Source organism: Phaenicophaeus curvirostris, chromosome 23, assembly GCF_032191515.1.
Source record: "Phaenicophaeus curvirostris isolate KB17595 chromosome 23, BPBGC_Pcur_1.0, whole genome shotgun sequence".
Taxonomy (NCBI): domain Eukaryota; kingdom Metazoa; phylum Chordata; class Aves; order Cuculiformes; family Cuculidae; genus Phaenicophaeus; species Phaenicophaeus curvirostris.
Window position 1 is genome coordinate 8,235,845 of NC_091414.1, and position 15,754 is coordinate 8,251,598.

The following is a 15,754-nucleotide window of genomic DNA, read 5'->3' on the forward strand; positions in this document are numbered from 1 at the left end:
ACAGCTCCTTTGGGTAAGAGCTGTGTGGTTTCCCCATGTGAAACCAGAGCCCAGAGCTGGACTCTGGGCTGGAAATGTTTCCTAGGCAACTCCTAAACAGGTGAGGGGTGGCTAGTTCCTCAGGGCTGCTCCCTCTTGAGAGCCACCTGGAAAGAAGCAAGAGCCATGGGAATGGCTGTGCTCTTTTCCTTTGGTGGGTACCAGTGAGGGGAGTCCCTCAGTGCAGGGCTGAGATGTGCAGACAGTGTCTGGTGAGCTGTACTTGCCACTAGAGTTGCAGATTCCAGCATATTTCAAGTGAGCTTACTGGCACCAAGTGCCCCTCCAGTGCATGGAACCACATAGCAGTCTCTGTGGCAGCCCCTACCTCTGCTTATCCCTCAGAACTGCTCTAAGCAGCCGCTGCCATTGTCAGTCTCTAGCAAGATCCTGGTGAGGAATCTGACAGGGCTCGTGGTAGAGGGGAGAGATTCATAGCTGAATGTCTCTGGCATTGACAAGGATGAGGTGGTGAAGATGTGAAAGGAGTTTTACATTTACAAATCTTCTCTTCAACTTCTCTGGCAATAAGAAGCACAGAATCTGCACCATTGTTTTGCTTTGTGGGGAGTCTGTTGCCTGGTGTTAGGAAATGCAGGTTGGCCTTCCAGCTATAAATGGACACTAAGAATACATCAGGGACAAAAGGCTGCATTCATCAGCACCAGTGAGCGACCTGAATTACCTGTACTGAAGGGGACAGCTAGGAATGGTATTACCCATACACTGTGTTTGAAGCAGGTGATGGAAATCATGGGGACAAGGGCTTGAACCCCACTTCTGTCCCACCAGTAGGCTGGGAGATTCCAAGCCAAGATCGTCTCCCTGGCCAGGGTCACTCATGGGTTACAGACAGTCTGTACTTCTCTTCCATGAATCCAGGCAGAACTGATGTGACCGAAGTTGTCCTGTTGCATAATGGCAACTGATGTGCTTGGGGAACAAGAGAGATCCATCCCTGGGAGATCCATCCCTGAGTCTCCCTTTATGCCAGGAGCTGGAATTCACAGCTCCCACAGGCTTGAGTCTCAGAGCTGAGGAGGTCTCTACTCACAGCAGGGCTCACGCATGGTCATTTATGGAGCTCTGCAGAGTGGGCACTCAGATATTCCTTTCCCAGCTTGCAGTACTTCCTGGAGGGAGTCTCAAGGTCACTGTCAGATTAGATTTGCCAGCTCTGGTGCGTGCGTGCAACAGCAGCAGAATTGCACCTCACTGAGCAGCCTGACGTCTGCAGCATCCTGTTGGTATCCCTGATGAATTGGCTGCCTCCCATCCTTGCCCATGTCTGCAGTGAAGAGCAATCAGGGAAGAGGCAGTGTGGCTGACACAGGGCCATTGAGGGTTGAGTAGCTCTGCAGCAGATTTTAAAATAAATTCACCCTAACACCACATTATCACAAATCCAAATTCTTCGTCATAAAATATGTGTATTTTTAGCTTGTAAGCTGGGAGCAAGAAGTTACCCTGGAAGACTGCAGATACACAGATACCAAGTTTAGTGTATTTGGCAGCTCAAATTATTTCAGGTGCCCTTGGAAAAAGACCGAAGTTTGAAGGGTATCAAAAACCTGCCTTTGAAGGATATCTTTGGGCTTATAATGTGTCCTATCACAAGCAGTCTGTTTCTGCTGGGATCTGTGTTTCAGTTGAAGATGTAGCTGTTTCTCTGTCAGAAGACTGGCACTGGTCCATGCTAACTTTGCACATTCAGCTTTCTCAGTCACCTCTTCCCAGCTCCACTATCCAAAGTCCTTAAGAATTGCCTTAAGAATCCTATTTGGGAAGCACAGGCTGTGTGCTGGTTTTGCCAGAATGTGTCTTCAGCCTGGAGGAGAGAAGGCTCTGAGGAGACCTTATAGCGACCTTCCAGTACCTAAAGGGGGGTTACAAGAAAGTGGCGGTGGAGGGGGGGGTGGCTTTTTTACAGGGGTCTGTAGTGACAGGGCAAGGAGGAATGGCCTTAAATTGGAGAGGGGAAGATTTAGACTAGACAAGAGGAAATTCTTCAAGATGGGGATGTTGAGGCCTTGGCCCAGGTTGCCCAGGGAAGTTGTGGCTGCCCCATCCCTGGACATGTTCAAGGGCAGGTTGGATGGGGCCTTGGGCAGCCTGGTCCAGTGAGGGGTGTCCCTGCCTGTGGCAGGGGGGTCAGAACTGGATGGGCTTTAAGGTCCGTTCCAACTCAAACCATTCTATAATTCTTCTCTTTCATGAAAAATTGCTGATGTCTGACCACTGGCTGAGGTGCCGCTGGGGGCTCAGCCCCTGCACTTTGACAGCCCCTCAGGACAGACCCAGCCTGAGTGCTGGAAATAGTTCATGCCAGGAGATGCCAGGGCAGAAGAGGCTTTCAGCCTTTGACGTAGTATCCGTCCCCGGTGAAGGGCAGGAGGTATTGGCAGCGTTTAGCAATACCTGTGCTCCTTGCAGCACTCCCCTGGGAGCCCCCAGGAGCAGGAGGTGTGATGGGTGGATGCTGCTCCCTCTTGTGCTCACTGGCAGCCATCGCAGGCTCCCAGGAAAGACCTGAAGAGATGCAGCACCTCGAGCAGTCATTTCATCGGGTTTCAAGTTTCAGATACTGCAGTCGGTCTTTCTCTGGTGGGATGTTTGATTTGTGAAAATGTGCAGTGGCCCAGTGAGTTCAAAGGCACTGGCGGGCAGTGCGCAGGCAGCATTGTGAGGTGAGTACCTGTGATTCATTATTGTTGGGGCTGTCACCTTGATGTGACTGGAGCTGAGCTGGGTGCTGTAGGAATTAGCTAAAAGCCTAAAGGTAGGCTTTTCTTCTAGGGAAGCCATGTGTTCCTTATTGTGGGCGGATCTCATGGAAAAGTCTCTCTGACAGTGTCCAGGGCTGTGCTGCATCTCGCCCTTTCTTTTCTTTGCTTAGGGACTGACAAAAAGTGCATCCATCAACTTGTCACCTTCACTTACTCTACATAAGCTCCTACTCAAGCAGCCAGCTCTGCTACATCAGTGTGTTTATCTTTACTTGGACCTCAGTAACTCTGTCCAAGGGTTCCATTCTGGTCTTTGTGAACCTGGGGGTCATAGTCTGTTCTGAGCAGCTTCCCAGGCATTCGCTCCCAGTTGATTGTCCTTCAAGGTGCCATGGAGCATGCTGAGCTCCACACCAACCTGGCACTGTTGCAGTACCAGGAGGTACTGGTCTGCATTGCTGGCGCATGCTGGGTGGCCAGCCTGATTGCCTTGACTCAACTTTTTGTCTACAAAACTCTTTGAGACTCATGTGTCTGGGTTGATAGCAGAGTTCATGGTGCCTGACAGCAGAGACGGGACTGACACTGTCAGATACCCAAGGGGTTGGAGGACCTCTATGCTCACCCTGTGGCCTCATCTCTGAAGACGATGACTGTATCAGAAATACAGAGATGCCCATGCCATGGTAAGCCGTCTGGGTCCATCAAGATGACTGCAATTCATAAAATGAAAATTATCACCTCACTTTTTTGACCAGCCTGTCCCACCATGGTTATCTCTGGCCCGTTGTTCATTGGAAGTCCCTATGGGACCTGTCTCTGTGTTGTGCCTTTTCATTGAGGTGCTGCTGCTGCTGCTATTCACTTCTCACTTCTTTTATAGGGCTTGGATTGTAAGGTGGAGGTCAGGTCCAGTGTTACCTGGATGTCATCCACAGTGGGGCTAGATCAGGGCAGGTGTTTGCCCATCCAGACCCACAGGATGTCACAGCTTCTTTCTGAGAACCTACCAAAGCCTGGTGGCCACTTCAGAAGTGTTTTTCTGACAGGCACAGGCTGCTGCCTCTCCCTTCCCTACCACAAGGCAGTGCCCAAATTTCTTCCACCAGTGCCTGCAGCCCCTTCACCGGGCTGTGCAATGCATGTTTCAGCAAATATGATGCCATCCTTGAAGTGAGCAGAGCCAATAAAGCCTTCAGGAGCGCAGTGCAGCAGCTGCAATTTGCCCAGCAGCCAAATACCTTACTGCAATTATAAGTTCAACACTGGATGTGTTTTGTTTCCGATGTTGATAGGGTGGTGCCTCACGGTGTGCTGGAACATGTACATAAGGACGTTTTCCAGCCAGTGACAGCAACAACAAAAGCTCTGCCATCTTCCTGGGGAGTGGAGGCTGACAGGGGCTCCTTATCCCTGTGCCCCACAGCAGTGTGCAGCCTTCATAAAAGACAAAGGTGCCTCCACCAGGAGTCAGAATCCCAGGGAATGATTCCATAAACATTTCTGCAGACATTCAAGAAAACACGAGTGAGTTTAAAAGTGCCAGTTTGATGCCAGTAGCAGAAAAGCAGGGCAGGACACCGCCCCACACAGCCTCACTGCCACGAAAATGGGAGAATCAGGTTGCTGGGCACCCCTCCCAAACTCAGCTAATATTTTTGAGAAACTGCTTCAGTCTCTGACCTGTGAGGTTTTCTTGAGCCAGTCGTCCCTCATGGTTACAAGCAGACAGGGCCCAGTGAGCCACGCAGGCTGGTCTGTGCAGGGATCACTGCTGGAAAGCAGACTTATTGCTTTGGTTAAAATTACCGGATGGTTTAAAAAAAAAAATCTTGATGTGTATAAGGGAGGACCCAGGCATAGCCAGCCTGGTGGGGCTGCGGAAAGCACTTCAGCACCTTGCCCTGCAAGCCCAGGACCAAAAATCTAACATTATTCCAGACCCCTTCATAGTCCCTAAGTCACAACCTTCTTTATTTTCCTTTGCGCAGGATGAAAGCAAAGATTTTGTGCCTAGTTCCAGAAGGAAACACTATGGCTCTTCAGAGTACCTCTCGCAGGTGGACACACCAGGGAAAAGGCCAGCCACTAAAATGGAGCTGCAGGACCCCGAATCCAAGCCCCCACCACCGGTGGGTCTCCAGGCAGAGGAGCAGGTATGGGAGATCAAGGACTATTACAGGGTGTTGCAGGGCAAGAAATCAGTGTCTAAACCAACCTTCCAGGAACATAATTCAGAGAACTTGTCCAAATGAATGTAAACCATTTAGAAGAAATCCAGTCTTCAATTAGTACTGCCCAGAAGCAGAGGCTGCTGTGTCACATCACTAAATTATTCTACTGGTTGCCTACACTGGTAAAAAAGTGCTACTTGATTTTTCTGTTCTAAACTGGTCTCAGCTAGCTTTAAGGCTAAAAAATTTCCCAAGGAATAAGAGGCACTGCATCGAGCCATCCCCTGGTCAGGATTGGAAAAAATATTGAAGAGACAAATCAGAGCCCCAGACTTTCCTGTTTCAGCTGGCTGCTGCACCACTAGGGTGCTTGTCAGATGCTACATACTCGCACCTGTCCCTCCTAAAACACCTCTTTCTGGATACACAAAGTGGAAAACAGCCCACATTAGAGTGACCGTCCCTTGTTGCCTGAAATATAAAAAAAAGTGTATTCCAGCCTCTTCACATGGGGCACCCTTCAGAGGAGGCAGAGGGCCAGGCAGCCAGTAATTTCTAGGTACACAGCCATGCTTATGACTGTACAAAAGACTGTGTTTTTCTCCTGGCATTCCCTCTTTTCCTGGGCAGCTGCCTGGACCAATGTGCAGGTGTGCATTCATGGATCACCTGCAGTAGGAAATCTCTTCAGTGCTCAAACCTGTTGTTAGTGTCTCTTACTGGACATGTGCCAGAGTTGCTGAGTGTGGACATGACAGCAGCGGGACCACAGCCAGGTGGCTGAGCACCTGGCACAGTCCTACCTCTCAGTGATGCTGCAAAACGTTAAGAGCTCAGAGAGACATGGTCCCAGCTGAGCTGTGCAGGGTGGCATTTAGGGACAGGCAGTGGTTGCAGTGGAGAGCAGTGAACTGGCACTATCTGTCGGTGGCCTTTCGGGACATGAGTGATGGTGTGTGGTCACCAAGGGTGTTACCAACAGTGATATTCATCTGGTCAGATGCAGACTCCTGTACCTGAGGCTGTGCTGTGCTTCCTTTGTCTGCTCAGACTGGGTCAACAGCAAATAAATCTCTGGATAAAGTCAAATCCCCATGATACACAGTGTCATTTGAATCTTCTGTCCTGCCCAGACCTCCACTGGCTGTAACAGGAGCCTGAACACCTTGCACGTGAAGGTGTGCTCTGACATGAGATCAGCTCCATTTCCTCTGTTCTGTCAGGGGTTGTGCACCTTATCTGCCAGGTGTGGAGGTGGGTGCGGGGTACGCTACAGCATAAAGAAAGGTAATAAGTTCACTAAAGGGCACTCACAATACTCTCCCACAGAGCAAAAATGCTGCCAGAGGCAATTGGCAGGTCCTGGTCAGTTTGTGATGCTGCCGGGTTGTCTCTTACAGGGTGCTTCCCGTGCCTGCCGGACAACATCTCGGAGATGAGTTGTATTCTCTTCCACGCAATGAACACGCTGTACAGTGGAGCAAGAGGCAGGACAGCACCGAGTTCATGGGTGTCATCTCTCCAGAGGCTTCAGTGAGCCTGAAACCAGTGTTCTAATGCGATTTGCAAGGTACAGGAGCTTTACCAGTCAATTCTTTTTCTTCATTGCTGAAGAGGCAGCTGCAAAGACTTTGCTCAGGTGACTCCCACTTCTCATCTCTGTACCTGCAATCTTAATCTTCTCCATAGGATGACAGGTCTGTCTCCGTATGGGAACCCTGACTGCATAGCTTCTCTGAACAATGGTACTCCCTGGACAAGAGAGAACTTTTCATTAATCACTTGCATTTATTCAAGATCCCAACAGTTTCTCCTTGAATATGGCCAACCACCCTATGACAGCCGTCCTCCGCAGCTTCACAGCTGAAAACCCACAGTTCCTAGGAAGGGTTAGCGTTAGCATTCTCCTAACACACCCTTGTTGGCTTGGGCTGTGGTCAATTCAGTACCTGTGTTCCCAGCACCCTTTGTGTCCAGGCAAGAGGGAACCATTCCCCAGAGGTTGCTTTACACAGTAAGAGGGAAGGAGAGCAGAAAATGTTATTTAAAAGCAATTACTGTCAGTCTCTGCAATAAGCTTTGCATGACCTACTCATCACCAGCTGAGATCTTGCACCAAGAAGTCATCCTCTGAGCCAAACCAACAGCAGTTCATGCAGCAGTGACTTCCTCCTGACTTGGACTGGAGTACTTTTTACTCAAAGGTTTCTGTCCATCGTGCTCTGCAGGCAACAACTCTGCTGCTTAATCTTAGCAGCTGAGCTCTAAGGAAGAAGAAACAAGGGTGTTTCTTCACATACAAGCAGAGTGTGCTTGTTCCTTCCAAAGCCAGGGTGGAGACAGCAGGATTGGAATCTAAGCTGAGCTCCAGTGTGGCTACCTAGGCAGCCTCGGTCTGTGCCCTTCTTCAGGAACACCCCATCTGTCATGTCTGGGACTCAGTTGTGGTCAGAAACTGTTTGCCCTGCAGCAGTGTGTTATCCTATCAGTGCCCACAGGCCACTGAGTGCAGATGGCATCACTGTGGGAGAGATAGTGCTGCCACAGCTTCAAGAGGTGCTCAGGTGTTGGATCAGCATCAGTCCTGAGCAGGGTGATGGCATCTGGCTCACCCAGTCAGAGCTCCACCAGTCCTTCTTTCCATCACTCGGCTGCAGGGCTGGCCCATGGTTTTCCTGTCCTGTGCACAAACACCACTGATGCCCTAAGGGCTTGCTTCTGCCTGTTGGAAACGTGTCCCTCTCTGCTGAGGGACAAGGAAAAGGCTGCAGCAGGGAAAAGGTCCTGTTCTGGAGGTGCTGCGGGAATGGCTGCGACCCCACAGCTCCCATCGCTGGGTTGCACCCCACACCCATCCCCATGCCTCCCCTCCAGAGGAGCAGCCAGTGCAGCAGCGCATGGGACTGCCCATGTGCGTACACTTCTGTGCCATGTCCCCTCCCTGTCCCTTGGAGTTATACGCCTCAATTCTGAGAGGCAAAGGAATCAACAACAGAGCTGGGTGGAAAATATCTATGAAAACATTTATATAAAAAGGAAATTATTTTGTTTTGTTAATAAAGATTGTTTGGAGAAAAGGAAAAATATTTTTGAAAAAAAGTGTTCCCTTCTGCAATTTTAAGATGGTTTCCCAAAGTTACATTTTTAACCTTTCATTTTATTCTTTTGTATTTCATGACATGTTTTTGTGTCAAGTTGCGCAATGACAAAAAAGATGCTTTTAAATTGGTACAAAGTGGCAGTGCTAGTAATCTTAAATTATATTAAAATAAATCCTATTAAGTGCTCTCTCTCACACTTGATATGGCAGTGCTGTTAAAGAAGGGGATAAATATATCCACAAATATAACAGGAAAAAAATTTTAAGCTCAAAATCCTAACTAAAAGTGAAGGGAAGTGAAATTCTGAAGTTAAGTTAGGATTTCTGAACCGCCTCCCCTGCCCCATATTTATCAGGAAATATGGAAATTCGCACAGGTTTTGTAATTGAAACTGCAATGGATTTTTATTTTTTTTTTAAATCAAGCCTGTGTAATTGCAGTATTGCCCTGAGCATCCTGCCCTGCACAGACTTAATGCTAAGGTGGGATCACCACCACACAACAAAAGACATTCCAGATAACTGAATGGCATCCGCTCCCCTTGCCGTGTGATCCTGTGAGCTGTACAGTGATGGTAACCAGAATGACAGCCTGACCAGACGTGCTGCATCCCAGCAGGGTTCTTGTGGGGCTGGCTTACTCTGCCAGCCTCAGGATGCTCCATTTGGACTCTGTCCTTTATTTTCATGTTAAAGAAAACATCTTCCTTCAGAACTAACTCTGCTGCCTCAGGGCTGTTTCCGTCCATCGTGTGGGATATGCTGCTGCAAAACTGCCTCCAGGCCAATGCTGCCCCAAAGCCTCCTGCAGGACCTGCCTGCTGCACCTGGGAGCTCAGCATGTCCCTGCCTCTCCAGAAAGCGATGAGTTACCTCTGTGCTGCAAAGCAGCTCTCTTGCTGTGTAACATCCCCAGTTACCGTCACCATGGCAGAAACACTGCCGATGACCCACCTGGCACTGCAGTTCAGTCTCTGAGATGCTGCATGTTTGGAGGGAACCCCCTCCTGTGTCACCATCCAGGGCTGGGAGGCTGGTGTTAGAAATAGCCAGACAGCACATCCACACTGCCAAGGATGAGGGGATTTTGAGTAGCAACTGCATGGCTTTCCTCCCAGTGAGGAGTCCTGTGCTGCTGCAGGACAGTAGCCCACGTCCCACTGGATGCTTGGATGCCCATACCCATCCACAAACCCTCTCTCATGGTCTTGGCATGGATCCATCTTAGCATGGTGCTTCCAAAGATCCTTCTGAGGCAACTGGTCTCAGTCCTGGCCATGAAAGCTCTGCATCCCTAAGATGTGCTGTACTGGGTTAGCTCAGGCTGTACCTACTCACAACACTGGCTTACCCACTGGCTTTTCAACCCCACAGCTTGCCTCGATAACACAACTCTGTATCTGAAGTGCAACAGAAAAGACCACCAGCAGCAACAGCTGTTGTTTTTTCCCTTCTGTCAACCAGGATCGGGCTTTTCCTTAGCCATGGGCACCAGAGGTCTTCACCCTGCTGCTTGGTGGGCTCATGCTGCAGGAGCCTCAGCTACTGAGCCAGCGGCACAGCTCTTCTGGCTCTGCTCTCCTCAGGTGATGTCTCTCCGTTCCCCTGCTGCCTCAGACCCTTATTCATTATTTTGCAGCACACACGTGAACTCCTGCTCAACTCGGCCTCATTGCTTGTAAATGATGAACACAAATGTCTCTCTGGGGTTTTATCACAATTGAGATTAAATCCAAGAAATTAAACCCTCCTCAGAAATGGAAAGGGGCCATGCCCTCTAATCGCGAGTGCAATAGGAGTTGATTGTATTACTGAATTTCTAACAAAGACTTCAGGAAACACAATGTGTTTTACTCAAATTGCACACTTTTTTGAACAGCTGTAAGATAGAGAATATGTGTAAATGTTGCTGTCACTGGAGAAGTATTTGTAATGTAGCATATAACTATAGCAGGCTTGTCAGTGGGCTTGGTGATGGCACAAGGCTGCGCATCAAGTCCCCAGGTAATTCCAAAGTTGTAAATGTATTTGCTGTACAGAGGAAATGCATCAGTGCTTGCACTTCCCAAGAAAGTGGAGGCAAGGTCCTTTTTGGAGCGCCAGCAGCTTTCCCCAGGACGGCTGGCATCAGCAGTGTCACGGAGGGGCTCCTTTATGTCCAAGAACACCATGGCAGTGCAACACCTCTCAGCTGCTCGGGGAGCACAGGGTGTCACAGCTGCACAGAGCAACCGCCGCGTGTTGTCAAACTGCAGTGCAGCGGGCGGCGCGCAGCCCTCCTGCTGACAGCACCTCCAGGAAAGGAAAGGGGTGGGCACGCTCGGTGCTTCAAGGGACACTTGACATGAACAATTTTCTAGTTACAGGTCAAAGCAATAGTCACATTGGTGTCATCTCTAACATAGTAGACCTCATCTTTGCCACTTGCACATCACTGGAGTGGTCACAGCACTGTTCCAGGGCCAAGTCTGTATGTGAGGAAACCTGAAGCCATTGTTTGCAGATGCCTCTGACAGTCGGTAACCTAAGGACCCAAAGGATCATCTTCCTAGGCTGCTCAGCATGCGGGGCAGGCTTCTGACTTGGGGAAGCAGCACTCCAGGCTGCATGGAATATATTTTTAAGAGAATAGATCTATTTTTTTGTATTTGCAGATACATATTTGGACTGATGCAGCTTAGTTATAAGACAAATAATGCAAGATATCTTTTCATAATCACAGACTCATACAAGTTAAGCAAATTTTCCAGGGTTACAGTATCACCCTAAAACAAATGTTGTGTCCACTAGAGCTATCAGTCAGCACTGTTTCACACTCCCTGTCTTGGCATGCTCAGCAGAGGGAAGCCAGCCCTTTCCTCCTCAGGCTGCCCACACAGGAGATCCAGATGGTGCTCACCTCCTTCCAATTACGCAGTGCTTTTAGTCTGCATGCCAAATGTAAACACACACTTTAATCTGCATGTCTCTCCTGACTCAAATGCTGTCAGCTCTGCAGTATATAACCAATAAAAACTCTTGCCTTTTTACATGTTGTGATATGGTGTTTATGGCTCTGGTTGAGTCCCTGCAGTGTCTGTTACTCAGAGGTGCTGATGGCCCTCAGTAAGGAGCTGTTGCAGATCCAGGCTGCAGCACTTTGCGTTAGTGTTGAGCCTGACTGCCTTGCTTTTAGGTTTTTGCCTGCATCCAGGCTGATCCCATACATCCATTCCTAGGCTGCATTGAAGTCACAAACAGTGCATACACAGCAAATCAACACAGCCACTCTCCACTTAGACTGGATGGCCTGGACTTGCTGAGAGTGGGCTGGAGGAACAAGTATTCTTACAGAGGAGAATGAGCTGCCTGTCTTCCCTCACCAGTTAGATAGCATTGGACCCCAGAGCCATTGACCATCTCCTGGAAGAAGCTGAAGAATACAGTGGTCAGTACCAGTGGCAAAGTCTCCTGCACCGTCCAACATTTTGCAGTCTGTAGGTGCAATTAAGCACCTTTCCTTCACAGGATGAGTCTCCGTGTTTATAACCACGGCACCTGAAGAGAAGTACATTCAGTTGTAAGGGCCCCTGGGCACTACACTGAATTCTAGAAAAGCTCTTTTCTTTGTATCTGTTTTTTTCTATTTGACTGCAAAACTGGCCACATTTCCAGAAGTTCTGTTAAATGGATTGTTAGTATGGACTGATGTTGTAGGACCATCCATAGCTGTCACATGAGCTGCTGCTCCCTGAGTAGAGCTTGTTAACTAGAGGTACGGTCCTGCAGACATGCCCTCTAAGAAAACTGACTTTTGGCTTGGCTAAGACCCCTTTCTGTTCCAGCTCACATAAGCAGCTTCACAGGTTCCCCTGCCTGCACTGCCTGTACAGTTCCCTCTTCTTCTTTAGTTTAACCAGCAGGTTTCAGGCTTAAAGAGACCTCATGTTGCGTACAAACAAGTGTATTCTCTAAGTAGTCCAGCTGCAAACTTTTCTGCTGTTTTTCAGTGAGAAGGCCACTGCTTCTCCCAGAGGTCTCTGGTGTATTTTAATCCTGGCAGCACACCCAGAGCAGTAGTGACTCAGGCTACAGGGGTTGCTAACAGCTCTTCTTACCTGTGTTTCCCCCCACAGTACCACCTCTCCTTCAGGAAAAGAGTCCTACTGCTCACTGCCCTTGTTGTCAGGTAGGGAAGCCCTGCCCGATGCTGGAGCCAGTCCCACTGATCTCTGGCTGCTTTTCGCACGCAGCATCACTTCTCACTGGCACAGGGTACATTCCCTGCCTTTCACCCCACTGCTCCTGTTTGCACCAGCAGCCTGCCTGCCATCAGCTCCCCATACGCTTATCCCTGTTAATATCTTTGTTAACATGCTTTTTAATCAGACTTTTGTCCTTGCTTTTGGCACATGCACAGATGGGGACACAAAGGAAGAGCAGACCAGTCTCTGGCTCCACGCCTGGTGTCGGCAGCAGAATTTGGTGTTTTGATCACCCCTCAGTCTACACGAGGCCAGGGCTGCTGCTGCCAGACAGAGTTCACCTGTCTTAAAAGGGACAAAGGAGCTCTAGACAGGAGTTAGCAGGGCTCATGGAAAGAACTTGAAACCAGATTTGATAGGGGAAAGGGACAGATGCAGGCTCGCTGGAGGTCAGCATGGGGGTGGCATAGCAGTGTTTGAGGCATGATGTGATAGTGAGGGCCTTCGCTCTGCCGTCTTTATAGAGGTAGGGGATGGAGATCCATGTGGCAGCAAAGACACGAGGATTATTGATGTGTTTGAAACCACAGAAATTCCTAAAAACAGTCACATAGGAACTGGGGTTTCTTCCCCTCAAAAGGTGGCAGGATCATTAGCCCAGCTCACAACACAGAAAACAAAAGGGAGGAGCTGGAAGCCATTGTGCAGCAGGAAAACCATGAGATAGTTGCCATCACGAAAACATGGTGGGACACCTTGCACAGCTGGAGTGCTGCAATGGATGGCTACAAACTCTTCAGAAAGGACAGCAAGGAAGGAGAGGCAGAGGGGTAGCCCTGGATGTTAGGGAGTGTTTGTATTGTCTGGAGCTCAATGATGGCAGCAATAGGGTCGAGTGTTCACAAGAATCAGCAAGGCAGATGTCATGGTGGGAGCCTGTTTCAGACCACCTGACCAGGATGAGGAGGCAGATCAATTGTTCTATAAGTAGCTGGAAGAATCATAGAATCACCAGGTTAGAAAGGACCCACTGGATCATCAAGTCAAGTCTAACCATAACCATGGGAAGCCTCATGATTGCTGGGCCTTTTTCTCGTGGGGGACTTCAACCCCCGTACGTCTGCTGGGAATACAATACAGCAGAGAGGAAACAGTCCAGGAGATTCCTGGAGTGTGTGGAGAACTTCCTGATACAGCTGGTGAAGGATCCAACTGGGGAAGGTGCCTGCTAGACCTGTGGTTCAGAATCAAGAAGGACTTGTGGGTGATTGGGCACAGCCACCATGAAAGGACAGAGGTTTTGATTCATGGGGAAGCAAGGAGGGTGGCAGGGGCTGAGGGGGTGTCAGCAGAGTGGCCATTGCAGTGCTGGAGGGCAGACCCTGGCCTGTTTAGGGAGTCCCCTGGGAGGCAGCGCTGAAAGGCAAAGGAATCCGGAAAGGCCGGACACTTTTCAGGGAAGAAGTCTGGAAGGCGCGGTATCAGGCTGTGTCCATGTGTCAGAAGATGAGCCAGCAGGGAGGAGACTGGCCTGGCTGAACAGAGAGCTTTGGATGTAACTCTGAGGAAAAAGAACAGTTTGCGGCCTCTTTGGAGCAGCAGCTCAGGAGGGCGATGAGGATGGCGTGAGGTTATGCAGAGAGAAAGCTGGAAGGGCCAAACCCAACTAGGAATGAATCCCATTGCTGAGGTGAAGGAAGGAGAATCTCTATCCTTTGCTGGATGTGGAGGGGATTGTAGTGACAAAGGGTGAGGAAAAGACTGAGCAGCTTAATGCCTCCTTTGCCTCAGCCTTTAATAGCAAGACCAGTTGTTCTTGAGGTATTCAGCCCTCTGCACTGCAAGACAGGGATGGGGAGCAGAATGGAGCCCTCATAATTCAAGGGGAAAGGGTTAGCGACCTGCTGCACCTCCAAGACGCACAGCAGGGGGGTCTTTGGGGTCAGATGGAGTCCACCAAGGGTATTAAAGGAACCAGCGGAGCGGCTCACCAAGCCACTTTCCATCATTTATCAGCAGTCCTGGCTCACTGGGGAGGTCCCACACGACTGGAAGTCAGCAAATGTGACACCTGCCTCAAGAAGGGTCAGAGGGAGAACTACAGGTCTATCAGCCTGACCTCAGTACTGGGGACAATTATGGAGCAGTTTATCTCACGTGCCATCGCGTGGCACATACAGCGTAGCTGAGTGATCAGGCCCAGTCAGCATGGGTTCAGGAAAGGCAGGTCCTTCTTGACTGACCTGATCTTCTGGGGAAGAGATTATGCCCCTATACTCAGCACAGGTGAGAAGCTGCACCTCAGAACCTGCATTGTTTTGGACTCCTCCCAGCAAAAAAATACATGGAGGGGCTGGAGCACGTCCAAAGAAGAGCAATGGAGCTGGGAAAGGGTCTGGAGCACAGAGGTTACAAGAAGTGCCTGAGGGAACTGGGGCTGTTTAGTCTGGAGAAGAGGAGGCTGAGGGGAGACCTCATCGCTCTCCTCAGTTCGCAGCAAGGAGGTTGTAGTGGGGTGGGTGCCAATCTCTTCTCCCAAGGCACAATTAATAGATGAGAAGAAATGGCCTCAAGTTGCACCAGGGGTTGTTTAGATTGGATATTAGGCGATATTACTTCCCCACAAGGGTTGTCAAGCACTGGCAGAGGCTGCCCAGGGAAGTGATAGAGTCACCATCCCTGGTGGGGTTCAGTGTGTGGCTGTGGCATGTGGGGCCGTGGCTGAGTGATGGTCTGGTCAGTGTGGGGTTAAGGGTTGGACTTGACCTTAATCAAGATCTTTTCCAACCTAAATGATTCTATGAATTGTTTTCAAGTTCTTTGCATTCAACCTGAAGTTGGAATTCTGTGTAGCTGTCATCAGATTGTGGAAACGTGGTTTAAGGATATGCGGACTCTCCCATCCCCAAAGACTGTTACACACGGCCCAAGCACACAGATGGCACCAAGCTGGGCACAGCAGCTACAGCTGTTTCTTTTCCAAAACACCACCTGATAAAGGGGTGGTATTTGTATCACTTGTGGCCTTGACACTCCCAGGAAAGAGAAGGTCTCCATTCATTCTCCTCAGCTTGCAGAGAGTTCAAGCCCACACCAGTCAGGCCTCAGAAAACTGGGGTAAAGCAGGGTGGAGGGCACCTTCCTGCTGCAGCAGACATGGCGCAAGCAAGAACACAGCTGGGTCAGGAGGGAATAAATGAACAAGTAGGAGGCTAGGATTGAGGCTTTGCCATTACAGAGCTCAGCTGGGAGGAGAATTGCCTAACATGGTCCAAGGCCTGCCTGGACTCACTCAGTTCCAAGTCACTTCTAGGACTTCATGGCTGAGATGCAGCATGTGGCTCCTGTTCACAGACTGTAACCCCATTGCCCCACTACACCACAACATGAAGACAAATATTTCCCTCCAGCCCCTTGATGGGATGGCCACAGCCAAACCACCTCCCTGGGGCCAGCCAAATGCCTACCTTCTTCCTTTGTGATGCTCCCTTATGCAGCTACCCAGGACTCCCCTCAACCTCTTTAAAACCT

At 49.7% G+C, this 15,754-nt stretch overlaps 1 protein-coding gene across 1 annotated transcript in view; it reads left to right on the forward strand.

Annotated features, from left to right (window-relative positions):
• The window catches only part of LUZP1 (leucine zipper protein 1), a 42,139-nt gene extending 31,072 nt beyond the window's left edge, over positions 1 to 11,067 (forward strand). Inside the window, exons 3-4 of the mRNA XM_069875028.1 lie at positions 4,757 to 4,921; positions 6,340 to 11,067. Of these exons, the coding sequence (XP_069731129.1) occupies positions 4,757 to 4,921; positions 6,340 to 6,378 (204 nt within the window). The 3' untranslated portion in view covers positions 6,379 to 11,067. The remainder of the gene's footprint in view (positions 1 to 4,756; positions 4,922 to 6,339) is intronic.
• Positions 11,068 to 15,754: the final 4,687 nt, after the last annotated feature.